Source organism: Amblyomma maculatum, chromosome 4 (assembly GCF_055883805.1).
Source record: "Amblyomma maculatum isolate TAMU_Amacu chromosome 4, ASM5588380v1, whole genome shotgun sequence".
In the NCBI taxonomy this organism is placed as follows: domain Eukaryota; kingdom Metazoa; phylum Arthropoda; class Arachnida; order Ixodida; family Ixodidae; genus Amblyomma; species Amblyomma maculatum.
Genome location: NC_139347.1, coordinates 139,045,196 through 139,062,308, shown reverse-complemented (window position 1 = coordinate 139,062,308; position 17,113 = coordinate 139,045,196). Strand labels below are relative to the sequence as shown.

At 47.6% G+C, this 17,113-nt stretch overlaps 1 protein-coding gene across 2 annotated transcripts in view; it reads left to right on the top strand.

The window, feature by feature from the left end:
* Nucleotides 1-17,113, top strand: part of LOC146193150 (protein arginine N-methyltransferase 1-like) — a 45,321-nt gene that overhangs the window by 16,848 nt on the left and 11,360 nt on the right. For both annotated transcript variants that reach the window (XM_084602585.1, XM_084602584.1), the window contains 3 exons: nucleotides 3,009-3,086; nucleotides 7,045-7,251; nucleotides 13,142-13,229. In XM_084602585.1, the coding sequence (XP_084458711.1) occupies nucleotides 3,009-3,086; nucleotides 7,045-7,251; nucleotides 13,142-13,229 (373 nt within the window). The remainder of the gene's footprint in view (nucleotides 1-3,008; nucleotides 3,087-7,044; nucleotides 7,252-13,141; nucleotides 13,230-17,113) is intronic.

Here is a 17,113-nt window from a genome sequence, read left to right as displayed (position 1 = left end):
TAAATTCAGTTCTAAGCACGTGTCCAGCAATCGCTACATTTACATAACAAATACTAAGCGGAACCAACGATTCTTTCCCTACACCTTGAAATATGACAGCTTTATTGCAACGAAACAAAATTCTTCGGCCGAGGCGGTTCTTAAAATCTAAACTCATCACAGACACCGTAGCACTGGTATCCACTAAGGCCATAACACAAACACTGTCCACGAACACATCCAGGTGGTTCTTTAGCATAAAGACAGGTAGAGGAATTGACAGCATCGATGACTTGGCGACCGGTGGCGGCTAAGAACGACTGGAAAAGGGAGTACGTCGGGAGCGGCGAGCAGGAGGGGTCAGGCTCCGGTCAGAAGCTGGAGAATCGTTTCGTAGCAGTAGGGGCCCAAAGGGGGTGGAAAGGTCGGGTCACGGACTTCTGGGCTGACGTTAGGTCGACGATTTGACCATTGGCGCTGATAGCTTGGGACCTGGTTCTGGCGGTGGCCGAATTGGGATATGTGGCCGAGCATACCACAGCGGTAACAAACAGGTGGTTCTCGAACACGGTCAGGATAATAGCCCTTGGAGACAGGATTGAAGCTATCAGCAAAGTCCAGTCGCCGGTGTCGTTGCGGAAGAAGTGGCTTGCTGTAGTAGGAACAAGGGAGTAGAGCAGGGCCATAGGAGTCATTCCAGTGTTCACGGGCAGGATAAGTGTGAGTGGTACAGTGAAATCTCGTTACTATGAACACCACATTAACAAACTTTTCAAATTAACAAATATTTAAAGAATCCCCGGCAGATGTGCTATGTTTTCAATGTAAAACTATTTCAGATATACGAATTTCAAAATAGCGTATATTTCAGAATAACGAACATATTTTATTTTTTCGTTTATAATTTTAGAACATCAGTATTACGAATTCGGCTAAAATTAACAGCTTCATAGCTTGCAACTCTCGCGTGAAACGCAACAGAAGCCGCCTATTCTGTGTGGCTGTAGCTATCATCATCAGGACATCTAGGACCAGCTCCTAGCGCCACCATGAAGCTATGGTTTATTACACAGTAGCCAGTAGGCCTAGCTGCCTGCGTTTTTTCTTCCTGTGTTGTGTGCCATACGCAGCTCGGTCGTTCGTGCGTTTGCACGTGCGGGACGGTATTTTTATATTTTTTTTGCTGCAGGTTTGTGAAGTTTGTGCGATATTGGTGATGATACTAGCCAGCGAAGTGCCAAGAAGATATGAATGCAGCTGCTTTCACTGCAAGAAACCGACGCAGGGAAAAAGCGATTCGGCCTCTACTACAGCTAGCATTGCCCCATCGACTGCCGCGATCATTATGAAAGACCGAGGCAAGATTTTCAAAGTTCAGGAAGCATTGAAGATGGGGTCAAAGGGAACTTTGATGTTCTTATTTATTATTTTTTTTTTTGCACGTGGACAAAATCCGTACTTTCATCGCTCTGTGCAGTCACGCACGCAATGAGGTGTTCTGGAAAGTGGAAGGTGTATGTGCTGTAATGGTGTAATATAGTGCGCGGTCGTGTTTGCTGCACGCGGCAGAAGAAAATATTTGATTTCTTCAAATTAATCTGCTGTGGAGTTAGTGCAACATTTTCACTTGAGGTTTTGCTCGTCTACACACGTGCCTACTGCCAAGGTGCGTCAATTTCATACTTAGGTTTGACCACTGGCTTATAATCGCAGATTTTTCATTACAACAATATTTCAAAATAACGAATAATTTCTTGCGGTCCCGCCGGATTTGTTATATTGAGATTTGAGTGTAGTACCCCAAGGAGAGGAGCGCTGGATTGGAGCTGCCCGCAGGGAGCAGCTGTCACAGGGAATAGCTCTGGGCTAAGCTCACATCTTAATGTCTGGAGTGTTCATCACAGGCAATTTGTCGAATCATGTCGGGTAAATTGGAAGGCTCATGGAAATCCTCGCTTGCGACAGTAGTGACAGGCAAGCAACCGAATTTAGGGGTAATACGACGCAGCTTAAGAGCTTCGAATGTGTGACAGTGTTTAATGATGGCCGTGGCAGAATCCAAGTTATCTTCAGTTATTAAAAAGTTGTACAAGTCCTATGCGATGCCCTTTGGCCAACTCTCTCTTCTTCAGACAATCGGGGATTTACTGCATTGCAGAGTTTCAGCACCTCTTTAATGTACGTTATACACGTTTCACCGAGCACCTGTGCTCGCTGGAGTAAAGTCTGCTCACTGCATTTCCATTTTGCCGCGGTATCCCCGAAACAATTGCGAATCTCCTCTCTCCTCTTCAAAACGGTCCCAGCTCGTTAAGGGCGCTTCATGTCAGTGCTGTGGTGTCCAAGAAGATAATATTGACCAGCTTGACTGTAGCATCATAGCGATTGTACTTGCTCACCCGTTATGTAGTAATTGGTGAGCCACTCATTGTCATCTTCGTCAGCCTTACCAAAAAAGGTCCGTGGCTCACGGTAGTGCTGCCAGGCGGGTGCTGCTGTGCCTGGCTACTGTGCATTGCCTTCCTGGAATGGTCACGGGCAAAGGTGAAGTCCAGCAGCGAGTGGTCTACTGCAACGAGGTCAAGAATGGTCCATAGTGATCGGCCCCGCACCTCCACCATAGTGTCAAGGTTTTTTTACAGTGATGACTCCATCTTGGTGTGCTAACGAAAAAATGGAGAGTTTCTTCCTCTTTATCCCACTTATTTTTTCCTCTGTTCAGCGCTGCCGGACAATATCTTCAATTCAACTAACGGTTTTTATAATTAACAAATTTTCAGCAGCAAAACTGGACAGTGGGTTCGTTACGCGAGTAAATACAGGACATGGGCACACGTAGCTTGCTCCCATATGTTTGGAGAGGGATCTCTGATAAAATGAACAAATTTGCTGGTTCCTTCAGGTTCGTCCTGGAGGGAGCTGCTGATTTTATTTCCCATGTTATGCCTCTTAACCATTGCGTCTTTCACTGCCAGTGTGCTGCAGCGACCTTCAGTGTTCGATGTTAACCATGTGGTCTTCTGATGCAGGTGGTGCTGGACGTGGGCTGTGGCACGGGCATCCTCAGCATGTTTGCAGCCAAGGCAGGTGCAGCCAAGGTCTTTGGGGTGAGTGATGCAAACACCCTACCAGTGGCGCTCTTCCAGTGTCCCTCTGTTGTGGCTGAGGAATGAACATGGCATTCCACTGGGCTGGCAGGAATGCCGAGAGCCCTCCTTTGTTCAGACGGTAGCCAACTGGTTTCTAACGCCCGTATTCACAAACGCGCCTCGACTCGACGCTCCACCTCCACTCGGAGCGGAGAATACAGCCGCTACTCCACTCCAGGGCCGATTCAGATTCATGAACGCCCCTCGGCGTTTCCTCCGACAAGTTCTCTTCGAGAATACCTCCTCCACTCGGAGCAGCGCAAGTGGCACATGGGGACGAGATTAAGATGAACTTTTGGCCCGAAAACTGCGTGCTGAACTATGTAACATGCTCAGTTTTTCATGTAAAGTCTCTTAAACAACTTTCGCAACCGACCTCGACGTTAACAGCATAGTGTAGCTTGTTTTGTGGGCTGGATAAAAAGGGCGGCTGTGAAAAATGGCTGAAAAATGTTTTCGCATCTGGCAACAGTCGCTGCTGGTGACGTCAGCTTTGAGAAATGGTGTGAATACTTCGGTTTATTTTTTGATGTGAGCTCTACGCTCGGCCTTTGCCGCTTTGCCTTTTTTTATTGGCAGGCTTTGACAGACGTTTTTTATTTTTTTTTACAGGCTTGACAGACTTTTTTTTTACCGTGCTTTTTTTTATTGCCGGGCGTCAAAATACATTGCAGGAAAAAAAATACAAACCGCGAACTCCTCCGCCTGCTCGGAGGCGGGCTAAACATGCGTGCTGCTTCGCAGCAAATTGCAGCTCATGCACGCTGAATTCGACCCTCCAGAAGAAAATGCCGCATGCGGTTTCCAAACAAGTAGGGAGCCCTAATTGAAAACGTGCTTGAAAAGCCATGCTCTTCGTCGGACGCGAATATCCCTCCGTAGGAAGAGCACACCAACGCGCTCCCTCAAGAGCGCCGCGCCGGCCGCGCGTCCGCAGACGTACTACGTACCCTCGGGCAACGGGCAAGCCATTTATGTCCGTACAATCCCACCGCGCCTCCGGTGCTCACCAGCTGGATACAACACGCTGTTCCCCCACAAGTTCGGCGCTGTCTGCGGAAGCGCGCAGGGCGAGCCACGGAAAGTGCGCCGCTGCAGCTCGACTCCGGCCGCGGGCGAGCTCACCATTTGGCCAAATCGCGCCTCAATTCTGCACTCGGTGGGCTCCGAAAAGGTTATCCATTTATCCAGTGACGACTTATTGAAATGTGCCCGCGCCACACACGCGCAGTGCGACGATGCGACGATCAAACAACACAGACGTCGGTGCCTGATCACGGTTATCCATGTTCGGCGTGAGCGGCAGGGACGGCCGTAGGCTAGCCATGACCACATTCGTAAAACGATAGCATGCCAGAAGTCCCGGGTCATTGTCACTCTCAGCTGATGCTTTAGCGAAAGGTTCGGTGCATCCTTGTCGTATCTTCTTTCGTGAAACTTTTTGGTATACCGGTAGAACGAATTCCACACAGCGAGCGAGCGATGCGATGTCGGCCATGTTTACAAGCGAAGTGGCGGTCGAGGAGCGGCCAAGGTAGCGTCGTCCCAGACTCGAGATTCTCGAGAAAACTCAAGTTTTCTCCGTCGCTGGAGGAGCGATTCGAGTGGAGATTGCTTTGTGAAACGAAAAACAGGCCTCGAGGGCCGCTTGGAGTAGAAGTTCGAGTGAAGGCGTGTTTGTGAATACGGCGGTAAGTCTCCAGTAATTTGCGTTTGTGCTTTGTTTTGGACATTATTGAGAAGTTGCCTCCGACCGTTTTGGAACTTACACATATTCACGAAAAATATTTGGAGCTCTGGGGATTGAAAAGGTTATTTTTGAGCTAACACACCAGCAGTGGTGTGGAGTTAATTTTTCTTTTTTCTTTTTTTGCCTAGTGTAAACATGATAGGCAGGGATGTGAAGCCAACCTTGTCTTTGCCACTGCGTAAGGCAGTCTTGAATTGGACAGATTGGCATGGTTAGGCCTTTTCCTCGTTGTTGTCACTTGTGTTCATGGTACACCGTTGGGCAAAGCCGAAAATCGTCTATGACAAGGTGTGGGAGGGTGCCAGCAGGCTACTGTTGCGGACAGCGGGAGCAACAGTAGCCTGCATGTCTTCGCCGTAAAGTTTTTCAGTCGTGAATGATTCACTTTCTTGTCAAACGTTTTTTGGGAAGAAATTTCACTGCTGGCCGATGCATTTCGTACTGCTTCGATCGCAACAAAGAAACAATGACGCTGCCTCTGGCGCTGGGCTGCAATGGAGCGCGTTGTGCAGATGGCGGGAGGCCTATTCAACCAATCGTGTACCGCCATCATGTCACGTGCCCCTAGTAGTGAGTAGGATTGCGCATAGGGGTGGGGGAGGTTCTGGCGTTTTTTTTTTTTTTTTTCTCTACTCCTCTAGTACTCCTTGCAATTGTCGTAGCAAAAGAGCATACGCTTCAATAGGTGGAGCCGATAAATCTTCCTTGTGTGATGAATGACGCCTTGGTCCATTGGCTGTGAGATTGAAGTGGTGTTCGGAGGTAGAAATACCATCCTGATGGACTGGAGGTGTGGGATGTCGCCATGTGCCAGGCAGTTGCCGACGACAAATAGGACATTGCTGCCTGTGGCCGAGAACTTGCGGTCAAGTTGTCACACATACTCCTCAAATATTGCACCTGTCGCCCAGGCTTTATTATTGTGCCAGTAGATGAGTTCATCCTTTGGTGGCAGCGCATTTTTTGAAGCAGCGAGGCTTCCCCCGTCTTCCCTACAACCAGTAGCGGCAGTTTGTGTGTACCACACTTGTTCGCACCAAACAGCATATTAATCCTGTTCTTGGCCTGTCTCCTAACCTCAGCTGCGGTTTCCTTCACTGCGAATGTTTTTGTTGGCACTATCTTCTGCACCATATTCGCTAAACAGAGGTGCCAAAGTGTGCTTCTTCAAATTCTCGACAACGCTCTCGTTAGCGTTGCCGCTCTCACCACAGACGGTCAGAAACTTCACATTATTACGTTCTTTAAAACGGCTAAACCATCCGTTACTACGCTTGAAACCTTTGTGGCCAAGTTGCAGAGCCAGGTCCAGTGACTGGAAGGTGGGCTCAATTTGCTTTCAGCAGCCAGGAATGCAGAGTAGATTCCACATCTTGATATGCGGGAGTCCGCACTCATGATCGCTTTGAATAATGTCTTGCCATAGGCCTCTAGTATCTTCGACTTGTCGGTTAAAGTCTTGTACTTTGGCATTTCGTTCGCTGGTACAGTCACAAAGCTAGCACTTCTGCACAGCCCAAAAAAACAACGGCACAGTAGCCGACCCCTAACCACCGCGCAGAACAAAGAAATAGCGCGGGAGCGCCTACTTGCAGCATCGGAGGCACGTCTGCTCCTCTGCAGGCGGGCGTTTTGGCAGTCAGCGGGGCACACTGTGGACCGATTATTGTGCTGAAAGTGCTCCGGCTGGGGCGCTTTGCCTATAAATCATTGCTATTGCTATGTGGCTTTACCTTTGCCTCACTGCTCTGTAGGGCTGTCATTTTGCCTGGTTTGCGTCAAAACATGGATCAGGCATTGCTGTCTAGCACCCCAAATTTTCGAATTAACTGGACTGGCGCAAGCCGCCGGTTCGAATTATCCGGTCAGATATACATTGGACAAGGTGGGACCGCAAAAAATCCTTCGAATTATTTGGGATTTTGAATTAACCGAGTTCGAATTTTCGAGGTTTCATTGTACATATACCTAAGCACAAGAAGGGAAATGTAATGCATTCTGCATAAAGCAAAAAAAAAAAAAAAATACAGAGAAAGAAAAAAACGGCAGACAAGGAAGGGGTTTTGTGGTGTCTATCAGGAACCAGCATTTCACCTATCTGTAATGCTTTGCACATGGAGTCTTTGGTGTATTTGTCTGGCTAATGAGAATGTGTTTGACTTGCAGATTGAGTGCTCGGGGGTGGTGGAGCATGCGGAGCGCATAGTACAAGAGAATGGGCTCTCGAACATCGTGACCATTGTCAAGGGCAAGGTTGAAGAGGTGACGCTGCCCGTTGACAAGGTCGACATCATCATCTCTGAGTGGATGGGCTACTGCCTGTTCTACGAGTCCATGCTCGACACCGTGCTGTACGCCCGAGACAAGTGGCTGGTAGGTGCCCATTGCTGTGGCTTTTCTTTTCTTGGGCCTGTTTCATGTAGATGCCGCCTGCTTTTATTCCTGGTACTGTACAGGTCCAGGGTACTGCTCTGAAGGCCTCAATCTCAAAGGAGGCAAACGAAGGTTCTTAATTGTTTGTGTTTGTTTTAATATGAATGGCACAGAAATTTGGCAGTGGCAGAAAGAGGACTTCCGCATGAATCAACGTTCATGCTGTTTCGTAATTTATTCTATAGGAGGTATTCACGTGACGTCATCCGCTAGGGGCGCTAGCGGCCAGCGCAGAATTCGCCGTACGCGTGGTCGTGCATGGGTCGTGTGTGTGGGCGCCGCACCCAGCCGCAGTATTCAACTCGTTCTGATCCGTGGGGTAAGCCTTTCGCGCCTTTACAGAATTTCTGCGTGCGCCAGCGAAAACCATGCGAGCGAGTGGATACACCCGTGGACTTCGTGGAACAAGAAAAACGACTGTCTGGACAAAATGTTTGACTTCGTGAAAACACCGGCTCGTACGACCGCGGTAACTTCGTCGAGGTGTGTCGTGTACTACAAGACCACTGCTTCGCGTTGAATTCCCTGACATCGGTGCCTGCCACGTGATGTGCGGTCTGAAGTTTTGCGACAGGTGAAGAAATTAAAACGTACTAAGCTACGAATGTGTTTTAATTTTTGGCAAGAAAGCGAGGCCAAGAGCCACACGTGCGTGAGGGTGTCGATGACCGGCGTGTCGTTTTTAGAGGTAAGCACATTGCGACGTGTCTGTCCTCCTCCGACTTGCAAGTAACAAGTTACAACTTTATCAAGCGTTATCGCTGTACATCGCGTTGTTGCGAACCTAGGTTCCATGGGTTATGTGCATTTCGAGCAGAGCTACGTAGCCGATACTAAATTTGTAAAACATGCTCTCTAGGTGGGCCGTTTATCCTGCGAGGACATGACAGTACATTTTTTTTCTCTACCTTCTGTCACCCAAATTAAGCAACTGCATTGATTCGCTTTACTGCTGGAACAGCGCCTGTGGAAGCTTCGCCAGTTTGCCGACTACCGCCACTAAAAGTGTATGTTTCGCTGCCATGCCAGCTTTGGAATTGGAGAATTTAATGCGCTCGCTGTCTTTTCACGATGTTCTCTGCCTCAGTGGCAGCCAACAACGGGTTTAACGAGCTGCAAGTCGTTTTTCGCTAAATGGGTAACCGGCCACTTTTGCTGTCGAGCTGTTGCACGGGTGATGCCTGGTGCAACACTGAACAGCGTGTTATGTCCCAGAGCATCAAAATATCGCTGCAAACTCCGTGCCCATAAAGGGCTCAACAAAGAAAAGTGTATGTGGATGTATTTACCAGCTTGATAAAACTTTGCGGATCACTTCCAATATACGGCGGGCACCTGACAGCGAACCTGAAACAGCGCGAGCCGATGCCACCGGCGACCTCCGACATGGCGGACGAGGCGGGACGATGCTCGCGCCATCTGGTAGTACGACCTCAGTGAATACCTCCTATACAGTAGGACCTGTATATATCGAACTCGAAGGGGATCGCGAAATAGTTCGATATATCGATAATTCGATATACAGAAATCGGCTTGTGACGGCACTTATGATGCGAAAAAAAAGACTCATATTTGTCACGTAATGAACCTACTTCCATAATGAACCCATCCTCCACTTTTGCACCCGAGAATTTGAAAAAAAAAGCGTTAAGGCCAGCTCGCTCACATGCAAGCGATTGAGCGATCTCAGTGACGAGCGGCAGCGACAGAGCGAAAAATTTTCAACTTGTTGGAACTGCGTCCCTCTCGCTGCTCGAGCCACCGCGGCAGCTCAAAACAAGGTTTCTGTGTCGCCGCGGCAGAAATAGCGAGCGTTTCTGCTAGCATGTCACTGGCGGGCGCCACTCTGTTTCGATCATCTCATCCACAGCTCATTTCTTGGCAGCGTGGCAAGATGCTGTGCAGCGATAACGTCACTGCGTTGGAAATTCGGAAAAGTTCGAAATTCGCGCTTGCTTGAGCAGCAGCTGAAGCTTGACAATCGCTGTGAGCATCGCTTCAGTAGCGCGTACGCTGGCGGCAGTCCTTGTTGCGTGCATGAAACCGATAAGCGACTGGATGAACTGCAGGGCATTTTCAGCCTTGATGTTCGTTAAATTCGTAGTGCGCGAATGCCCGCATTTTTTCACGAGGCTTCCAACCTTGAAACCCTGCTAAAAATCCTGATGAATCTGCTGTTTCATCTCGAGAGCTGTCGTGCCTTCTATGTGGGCGACGCCATCTTCCACGGACGCACAATCGGCGGTGACGATACGGCCGCACCCTTTGCACGGCAACAGACAGCGATTGCGATGATGATAGTGCTCATATCTCGCGGATTTCACCACGAGAGTCCATTTTCACCGCATATGTCGAGTTTTCACGTAACTCTCTCCTTAGTAATTTGTTTTTATAAATCATTCAGACAAATTTTCGTAGTAAACATCTACCGGGCAGTATTAAACTGTCGTTGTATCCGATTTACTGCCTATAATCGATCGTTATATCTGGTTTATTTTTACATGGTACCAATGGGAAAATTGATAAGTCCCAAGAATTTAATCCTTATACAGTCGAACCCGGATATATCGAATTTTGGTTATATCGAACTCGCGGAATATCCCCTTGAAAATCCCATGTAAAAGTATAGGAAAGCCGCGTCATATATCGAACTCAATTTCACCGGTCGTTCGATATGTCGAACTCCGCACCACGCACTGGAAAGTATGCCTTCCCCAAAGACGATCGCATCACCCTTGGCCGTTTGCCGCGTGACGTTTTCAAGCCACGCGCAAAAGGAATGAGAGGGACAGTTCTGGACAGCGCCGCGCCCATTCCCCAAAGGCGCGCGCATCTGCAGTTATCGTTTCCCGCGCGCCAACACATGACGTTTGCAAGCCATGTGCGTGGGTGTGCCCATTCTTTTGCCGAGCTATCTCTCTCCTTCAGCACGCGCTACGCATGCGCCAAGCCAGCTCAGCCCGTTTTCAGACAGACGTCGGACGCTTTCTCCAGCGTGTGTTGCGAACCCTTTGCGCGCGGCGACTGACGTGGCTATGGCGCCTGCGGACGTTAAGAAGCGGCAGCTCTCTGTTTTTCTTCTTTTTTTTTTTCTTCGAGAGTCATTCTTTCTTACCGTTGTGCTGTACGCGCGATGTAGTGTAAGATATGGCGGCTGCGGACGTTAAGAAGCGGCAGTTTTTTTTTTTTTTTTTTTTTTTTTTTCGGGAGCCGTTTATCTTTACATGTATGAATCAACGGAAGCACGCAGTCTGCTGCTGGATCATGACGCCCGCCCCTAGCGCGGCGTGATAAATCGAACCAGGCTTGTGCAATCAAGCCATCACGGGCACTCTGCCAAGTTCGCTCCCCGCCACCGGAGGAGCTATAAAAAGATAAACGCGCCCTGACGTTATCGCTGCGCAGCATCTTGGCACGCTGCCAAGAAATGAGCTGTGGATGCGACGACGCGCGCCATCGACATGCAAGCGAAAACGCTCGTGACTTCTGCAGCGACACAGAAACCTTCTATTGAGCTGTCGCGGTGGCTCGAGCAGCAAGAGGGACACAGTTCAAAGAAGTTTGAAATTTTTCGCCGCTCATCGCTGAGATCGCTCAATCGCTTGCATGTGAGCGAGCCGGTCTTAACGCATTTTTTATTTTTCAAATTCTCGGGTGCAAAAGTGGAGGGTGGGTTCATTATGCGAGTGGGTTGATTAGGCGACAAATACGGTATCATGTTTTCGCATCGTAAGTGCCGTCACAAGCCGATTTTTGTATATCGAATTATCGATATATCGAACTATTTCGCGATCCCCTTCGAGTTCGATATATCCGGGTTCGACTGTAATCCTTATAAGTAGCAGGGGGCAGCAGAAAGGTGGGCGGATGAGGTTAAGAAGTTTGCAGGGGTCAAGTGGATGCAGCTAGCACAGAACCGGGTTAATTGGAAAAATATGGGAGAGGCCTTCGTCCTGTAGTGGGCTCTCGCACGTCGAAAGCGGGAACAGCAGAGTGCGGCGTCTACGGAAAGCAGAGTCGGGTTTCCTGGGTGTGCGGAACATGCTTACAGACTAAGGTGCCTCCTCGTTCGATGGCGGTATGAACGCACACCCTCTCCCCCAAAATTATTCCTCCTTCCCTTTTTCTCCGCTACCTTTGCATTGTGTGAGCCGCGGCGGAGGTGGAGGTTGCTGCCACTGTTGTGCCGTGCCATCAGCGCGATTGTGAAACATTTCGCCATTTCTATAACCTCGAATTCTAATTTACTGTAAACACTTTCGAGGTGGTTTCCCTTACAATCAATTCTTAATCTGGTTTTCATTCTGCATTGTCCTTTTGAGTCTTTATGCGAAAACTGGACATATCGAAAACCTGGATGTAACAATAAATTGCAGACATTTTACAATTTCGTAGTAACCAGAACTAACTGTACTTTCATTTGATTGATTCATTCAATGTTCTGTAACTATGTTGGTTTATCCGTAGGTGAGGCTGTATTGAGAAATCTCATTTGCACTGTCATTCCAGCTCAACTTATTTCTGGTAAAGATAGTGGAGAATTGTCTGCTACATAAATAGCAGGGGGTTAGTTGGAGAATGGTCAGGAGTGATGAAAGCAAAAGTGTACTGAGAACGACTTTCAGCCTCAATTTGCTGTTCCGGATCTCATTCAGTTCTCATCATTCTCATCAGGCGTCCAGTGGAAGAGGGTGGCGTCAGTCAACTGTTTCGATGGTTTTGGTTTTGATGCCATAGTGCCACGCTGACCTCGCGACCACAGTGCTCGCGGCACACGCGCAGTTGGAAGCGTGAGCAGGCGCGGTGTGAGCGCTTTGTATGCTAGCCGGAAGCTCGTGCGCTGCTGTCGTCTCGTGCCCAAGCTGGATGCGGCATACCAGTTTACAATTGGACCACGTGGCTTCCATGTTTGCAGGGGCGAATGCTAGCTGTGCTTGTCACTTCGCATGAAATTCGCTTTTCAAGTGTGCAGGCTTAAGAAGGGAAGTGAACCAGCACCGACACATGAAGGTGCTCTGCTCTATTTGGCACCTGGTGTGGGGTGGCATTTCAGCAATTTCAGCAGCGCTTACTATTCAAGCTCCGGCTCGATTATTTTCTGAAGCAGCTCGAGAATATTTGTATAGGGTAACTGCTCCACAGCATTTTCAAAGAAATTCACAAGTTTGTCCAAAAGAGCCAACAGCTCCAGCTTAGGATAACAAAGTCCACCTCTGTCTTGGCTCTCCAGAAGTTTTGCAAATCGGATCACACCGATTGCTGGTCTTGACGAGCAGAGTGCGGGCACCCAATTACAACGATTGGCTTTGCCATGTACCCAGCTAGATCTCCTACAGCTCGAAAAAAAAAAATTTAAAAACCACGTGCTGCTGCTTCGCGGGTGGCTGCAATTCAGTATGCTACTTGCGCTATGATAGCAGCGCGGAGGGCAGGCCTGGGCAGGTCTGCCCTCACTTGGTGAGAAGTTGTGCGAGGCGCTGACAGAAATTTCCCTTGGTTTCCAGGCGAATGCAAAGGCTTTAACAAAAGTATGAGCACCTTGAGACCGGCCATGCCCGAGATTACGCATAGGTACTTTATTTTGGATGATACAGCCAATTTTCGTGAGCTTTTGTTTTTCGTGTTTAGGATTTCACGGTGCAAATTCTGCTGGGATGTCCTTTGGTTGTGTATCTTCTGTACTGTGTATGCTATGGTTTGTGCATATGACCCTGTTTCATCTGCACAAGTGTTCCTATAGCTGTGGTCTGGTCCCTAGATGATCCAGCACATTGGACAGTATATCTGGAGATGCAGGTGACACTACACGTCTGTGTCTTTCTTGTTTCAGAGACCCGGTGGCCTGATGTTCCCTGACCGGGCCACTCTGTTCCTGTGTGCCATTGAGGACCGGCAGTACAAGGATGAGAAGATCAATTGTGAGCTTTCTTTCCAACACCGTTCTTAAGTGGAAGTTCGTGGTCAGTTTTCAGTAACCGGCAGCTGTGGGCATAGTAGGCACGAATAATGGTTCTTTAAACTTTGGAAGAAGCAAATAAAGCTATTATTGTTATTTATACCCGAAATGTAATGAAAATTGGTGTGGTTGTGTATTTATGCTGATCTAAACTGCATTTTATTGAAACTAAAATGCAGTTCTGAGATCACCATGAAGCTAGCTGCATACTTGCTGAATAACTTGAGGTTAGCGCCCTTATAAAGTTGGCCATCAGGCATTAGTAACTAATGAGAAAGTGTGCAAGTTTTGGATGTGGGCATCTTTGCAATGGTCTGCTGTGTGCAGTAAAGCAACTCAACTAGAACCATAAAGGTACGAATTTCAACTGACCATATGAAACAGTTGTGTAATCTGGGTGTCATGATTGAAAATGTTGCATCGCAAAAGTGATGCATTCTCGTTATGGATGCATCTGCTACTCCTGCTGCCAAAATTAATTATAACTTTTCCCCACGCCATATGAAAAGCCGTCATTTTCATTCTGTCTGAATTAATGCACTTACTTGTATATTTTGTGCACTTTTTCTTGTTATGCCTGTTGTCGTGCACGAACCTGGCGAGGAGCATTGCTTTGTTAGGGGGAGGGTGGTGAATAATACCGGCGACGAGGCAAATCCGTGCTGGAGTGAGCATTGTGTGAAAAGAACACTGCCGAATCTGGGAGCATGAAGGTGGAGCCAGCTCTAATTATTTTCGCACATTGTGTCACTAAACACGATCTACCGTTCATTTCCCATTGGGAAAGAAGAATGCCTCAACCGCGTCCAGAAAAGGGTGGGGACTGCACTGTGCAGCCTTGTGCAGGAAAGGGAAAAACTATTGGGAGAGGGAAGGGCAGGCTGTCAAGGCCTTCATTGACAACCTTACAGGCTATTATCTCTGGGCCCTGGGGACAATTCAAATGATGTGGCTGCAATGAAGTGTGCAGTGATGTCATCATAGCTGCATCGAGCAAACCCGCTAACTACTTTGAGCCATTAGAAACCTTGTCTGGCAACAAGGAACTACACAATTTGTTCTAATACTTCTCCTTTGAAAACAAGCAGTGAGCTCACCTTTGAGCCTCGTGTCAGTAACATGCACGTCAAGCCTACATCAGGCAAAAGCATGCTTGAAGCGTTATGGGGGTGATAAATCAATGTCAAAAGGTGCCAATCACTAGAAACCTTCTCAAGGCTGTTGGAAAGCCATTTAGGGCCCGTTGCCAACATTGATAAAAGTAAGGAAACCCCACCATCACTCGGGTGAAAACAGGAGCCGGTGACAGAGGGCAGCGAAGTAAAGAAGCTGATGGAGGGAAAGGATGCCATTCAGTGCTGTTTATCCTTTCTAAGAGCACTAGCGACAAGTGCCGAGGAATTTATCAGCACAGGCTTGGGATCAAAGAACATGCTCGATACAAAGTAGAAATGTTCTGCTCGCTGATGTGAAATCCAAACTGGCGGTGGTGCTTGAGCACATCAAAGTGATGACTTCGTGTGGTTGAATCTGTCAAGTTAGAATAGGCAAAAGGCTTTAAGTCGGACTAAGTGTTCACTTATAAAGTGCCCAAGCAATTTGTTTTCTGCTAGTGTGTTCTAAATCATTGTTTGGGTCATATGTGATATTTTAAACACAATTACAGGTTCTGGCTATTTGTCTTCCCTTGTCAGATGCGGGCGTGGGCAAGAAAGCGCTGAACATTGAATGAAAAGGAATCTAATTATTTTTTTTTACATCAGGAAAATAATATTGCAATTATTAAAAGCTTTAGATCCTTGAAACATGCTCCAAGATATAGTTAGGATGCTCCAAAACTGTTTTACTGCTCCAAAGCTGGTCTCAAGTGGTATTGTTACAGCTCCTTGAGCTGCTCCAAAACGCTCAAGTCTGCTTGCAACCTTTAGGAAGAAAAATGTCCTTATGTCCCATACTGGAAATGCTAATGGATGCTGCTGACAGTTGACATGCCACTCAACATTACATCGCTCGAAAAAGGAGTTTCACCTGTCACGATAAAAACGGCCAGCTGTGAAAAGCAAGATGCACTGTGATGCTGGCGGTGATTGCAGATGGGCAACAGATGGCTGTGTGTCGTCTTCAAGGGCAAAACGATGCCTAAAGTTGCGTGCAAGGACGCATTCACATTCACGCCTGAAAAGTGCACGAAAAAGGTTCGATCGCTGCAGCATTAGTTCTTTACTGGCTGGATGCTGCGTGAGGAAAGCAACCAGCTGCTCTGCTGTGACTCTCACGGGTGTTGCCTCTTGATAGCTTCAAGGGCCATCTCGTTGATAGTGTGCTTGCAGAAGTTGGGGTAGACATAGATAGACCAACCTGGCTGCTATTCTGGGCATCATAACATCAGTCCTGGAGCTCTTTTACATTTCTAGGAAGACACTGGTCTTAAAACAAATGTTTTAATTATTAGAGGTATCACAATGAAATTCGATGTGTATAAGTATTTCTTCCTGCTGTTTTCAAAGATATAATTTGTTTCACTATATTTCAATTAGTTCTCATACTATGGAAACATAACTGATGCCTAATTAGGTCATTTCTTACGGGGGAATAAGACACTTTCCCTCAATATTATTTGGCTCTGATTAAAATGTAGCTGTAGCCAAAGACCTGCCATGTGGAGCTATGCTATTTATATTATCACTGAGGTGTGTTACCATAAAAAATGTCAAATTATGCTGATGCCCCATAATTTTTAAATATAATTAGCTGACATTACTCTCCCCCAAATTTGATATGTTCAACCTAGCAACATAAAAATAGCATAGCTCCAGAGTTCAGTTCTTCCTGAATGCAACGGTGTAAGACGTATTAAAATTGTACCACAAGTATATAATGAAAAGTTCTGTAAGGCTAGTCATGTTGGCAAAAAATATGAAGTTGAGAAAATCTCATTTGAAGTTCTGACTCTGACTACAGAAATGTTTGGGAGAAATCTTTAAGTGCAGATTTTATTTCTGTGTTCCCTATCTGTCCCCCTGCAAAACAAAATAAAATATGTCTTATTTCATTCAGTGAAACATTTCCTGAAAATTTTGAAGATGTGTACATGACGAAATTGTAATAAAAAAAAAAACAAAATCATGAAGTTATGGGTTGACTTTTTTTTTGAAAGCCGACGAGAGCGCGGGGCTGGGGTGCCCAGCTCCAAGGATAATATCTTGAGCCCTGCAAACGGTTTCTTGAGGGAACTAGCGGTCCGGTGCCAAGGGGGCCTGTGGCAAACAGTTGGGTGGCCCTGAAAAGTTCCGGTGCTGGCATCGCATTCCGCGCTGAGGACACGGTGAAACTCGTGTTGGGCCACCGACTTTCCCGACAGAACGGACTTTGCGCCGACCGCTCAACACAGTGCGTGGGCTCCGCCGTAGAGTAGTACGCGGCGGCGACATCAGTGTATCGTGATCCGGGATGCAGTTCGCACTGTAATTTGAACCCACGGTCGTAACGCAAGTCTCGACGCGGCCGGCATCTTCTGGCTTACGGCTTCCAAAGGCTCGTTACGTGTACGGTTACAATCTACCGTTGTCCGGCATCTCGATCGAAAGGGAAAAAAAGAAAAAACAATCAGCACAAACGGTGCGTTGAGGAACGAGAGTGCAAACGCAGACGGACGCGAAGAGGCAGCCACGGCGGTGAATGCAAAACAAAGAGAAAAAAAATGACATAGTCATGCCAGCCAATGGGAGACGCAAAGCGCGCTGCGTGACAGCCAATCAGAGACCATAAACGGCCTTCGGAAAACCAGCGCTCGCAGCCATACTGCTTGAGCGACGCCATTTTGAGATAGTGCAAATTGCGCACAAA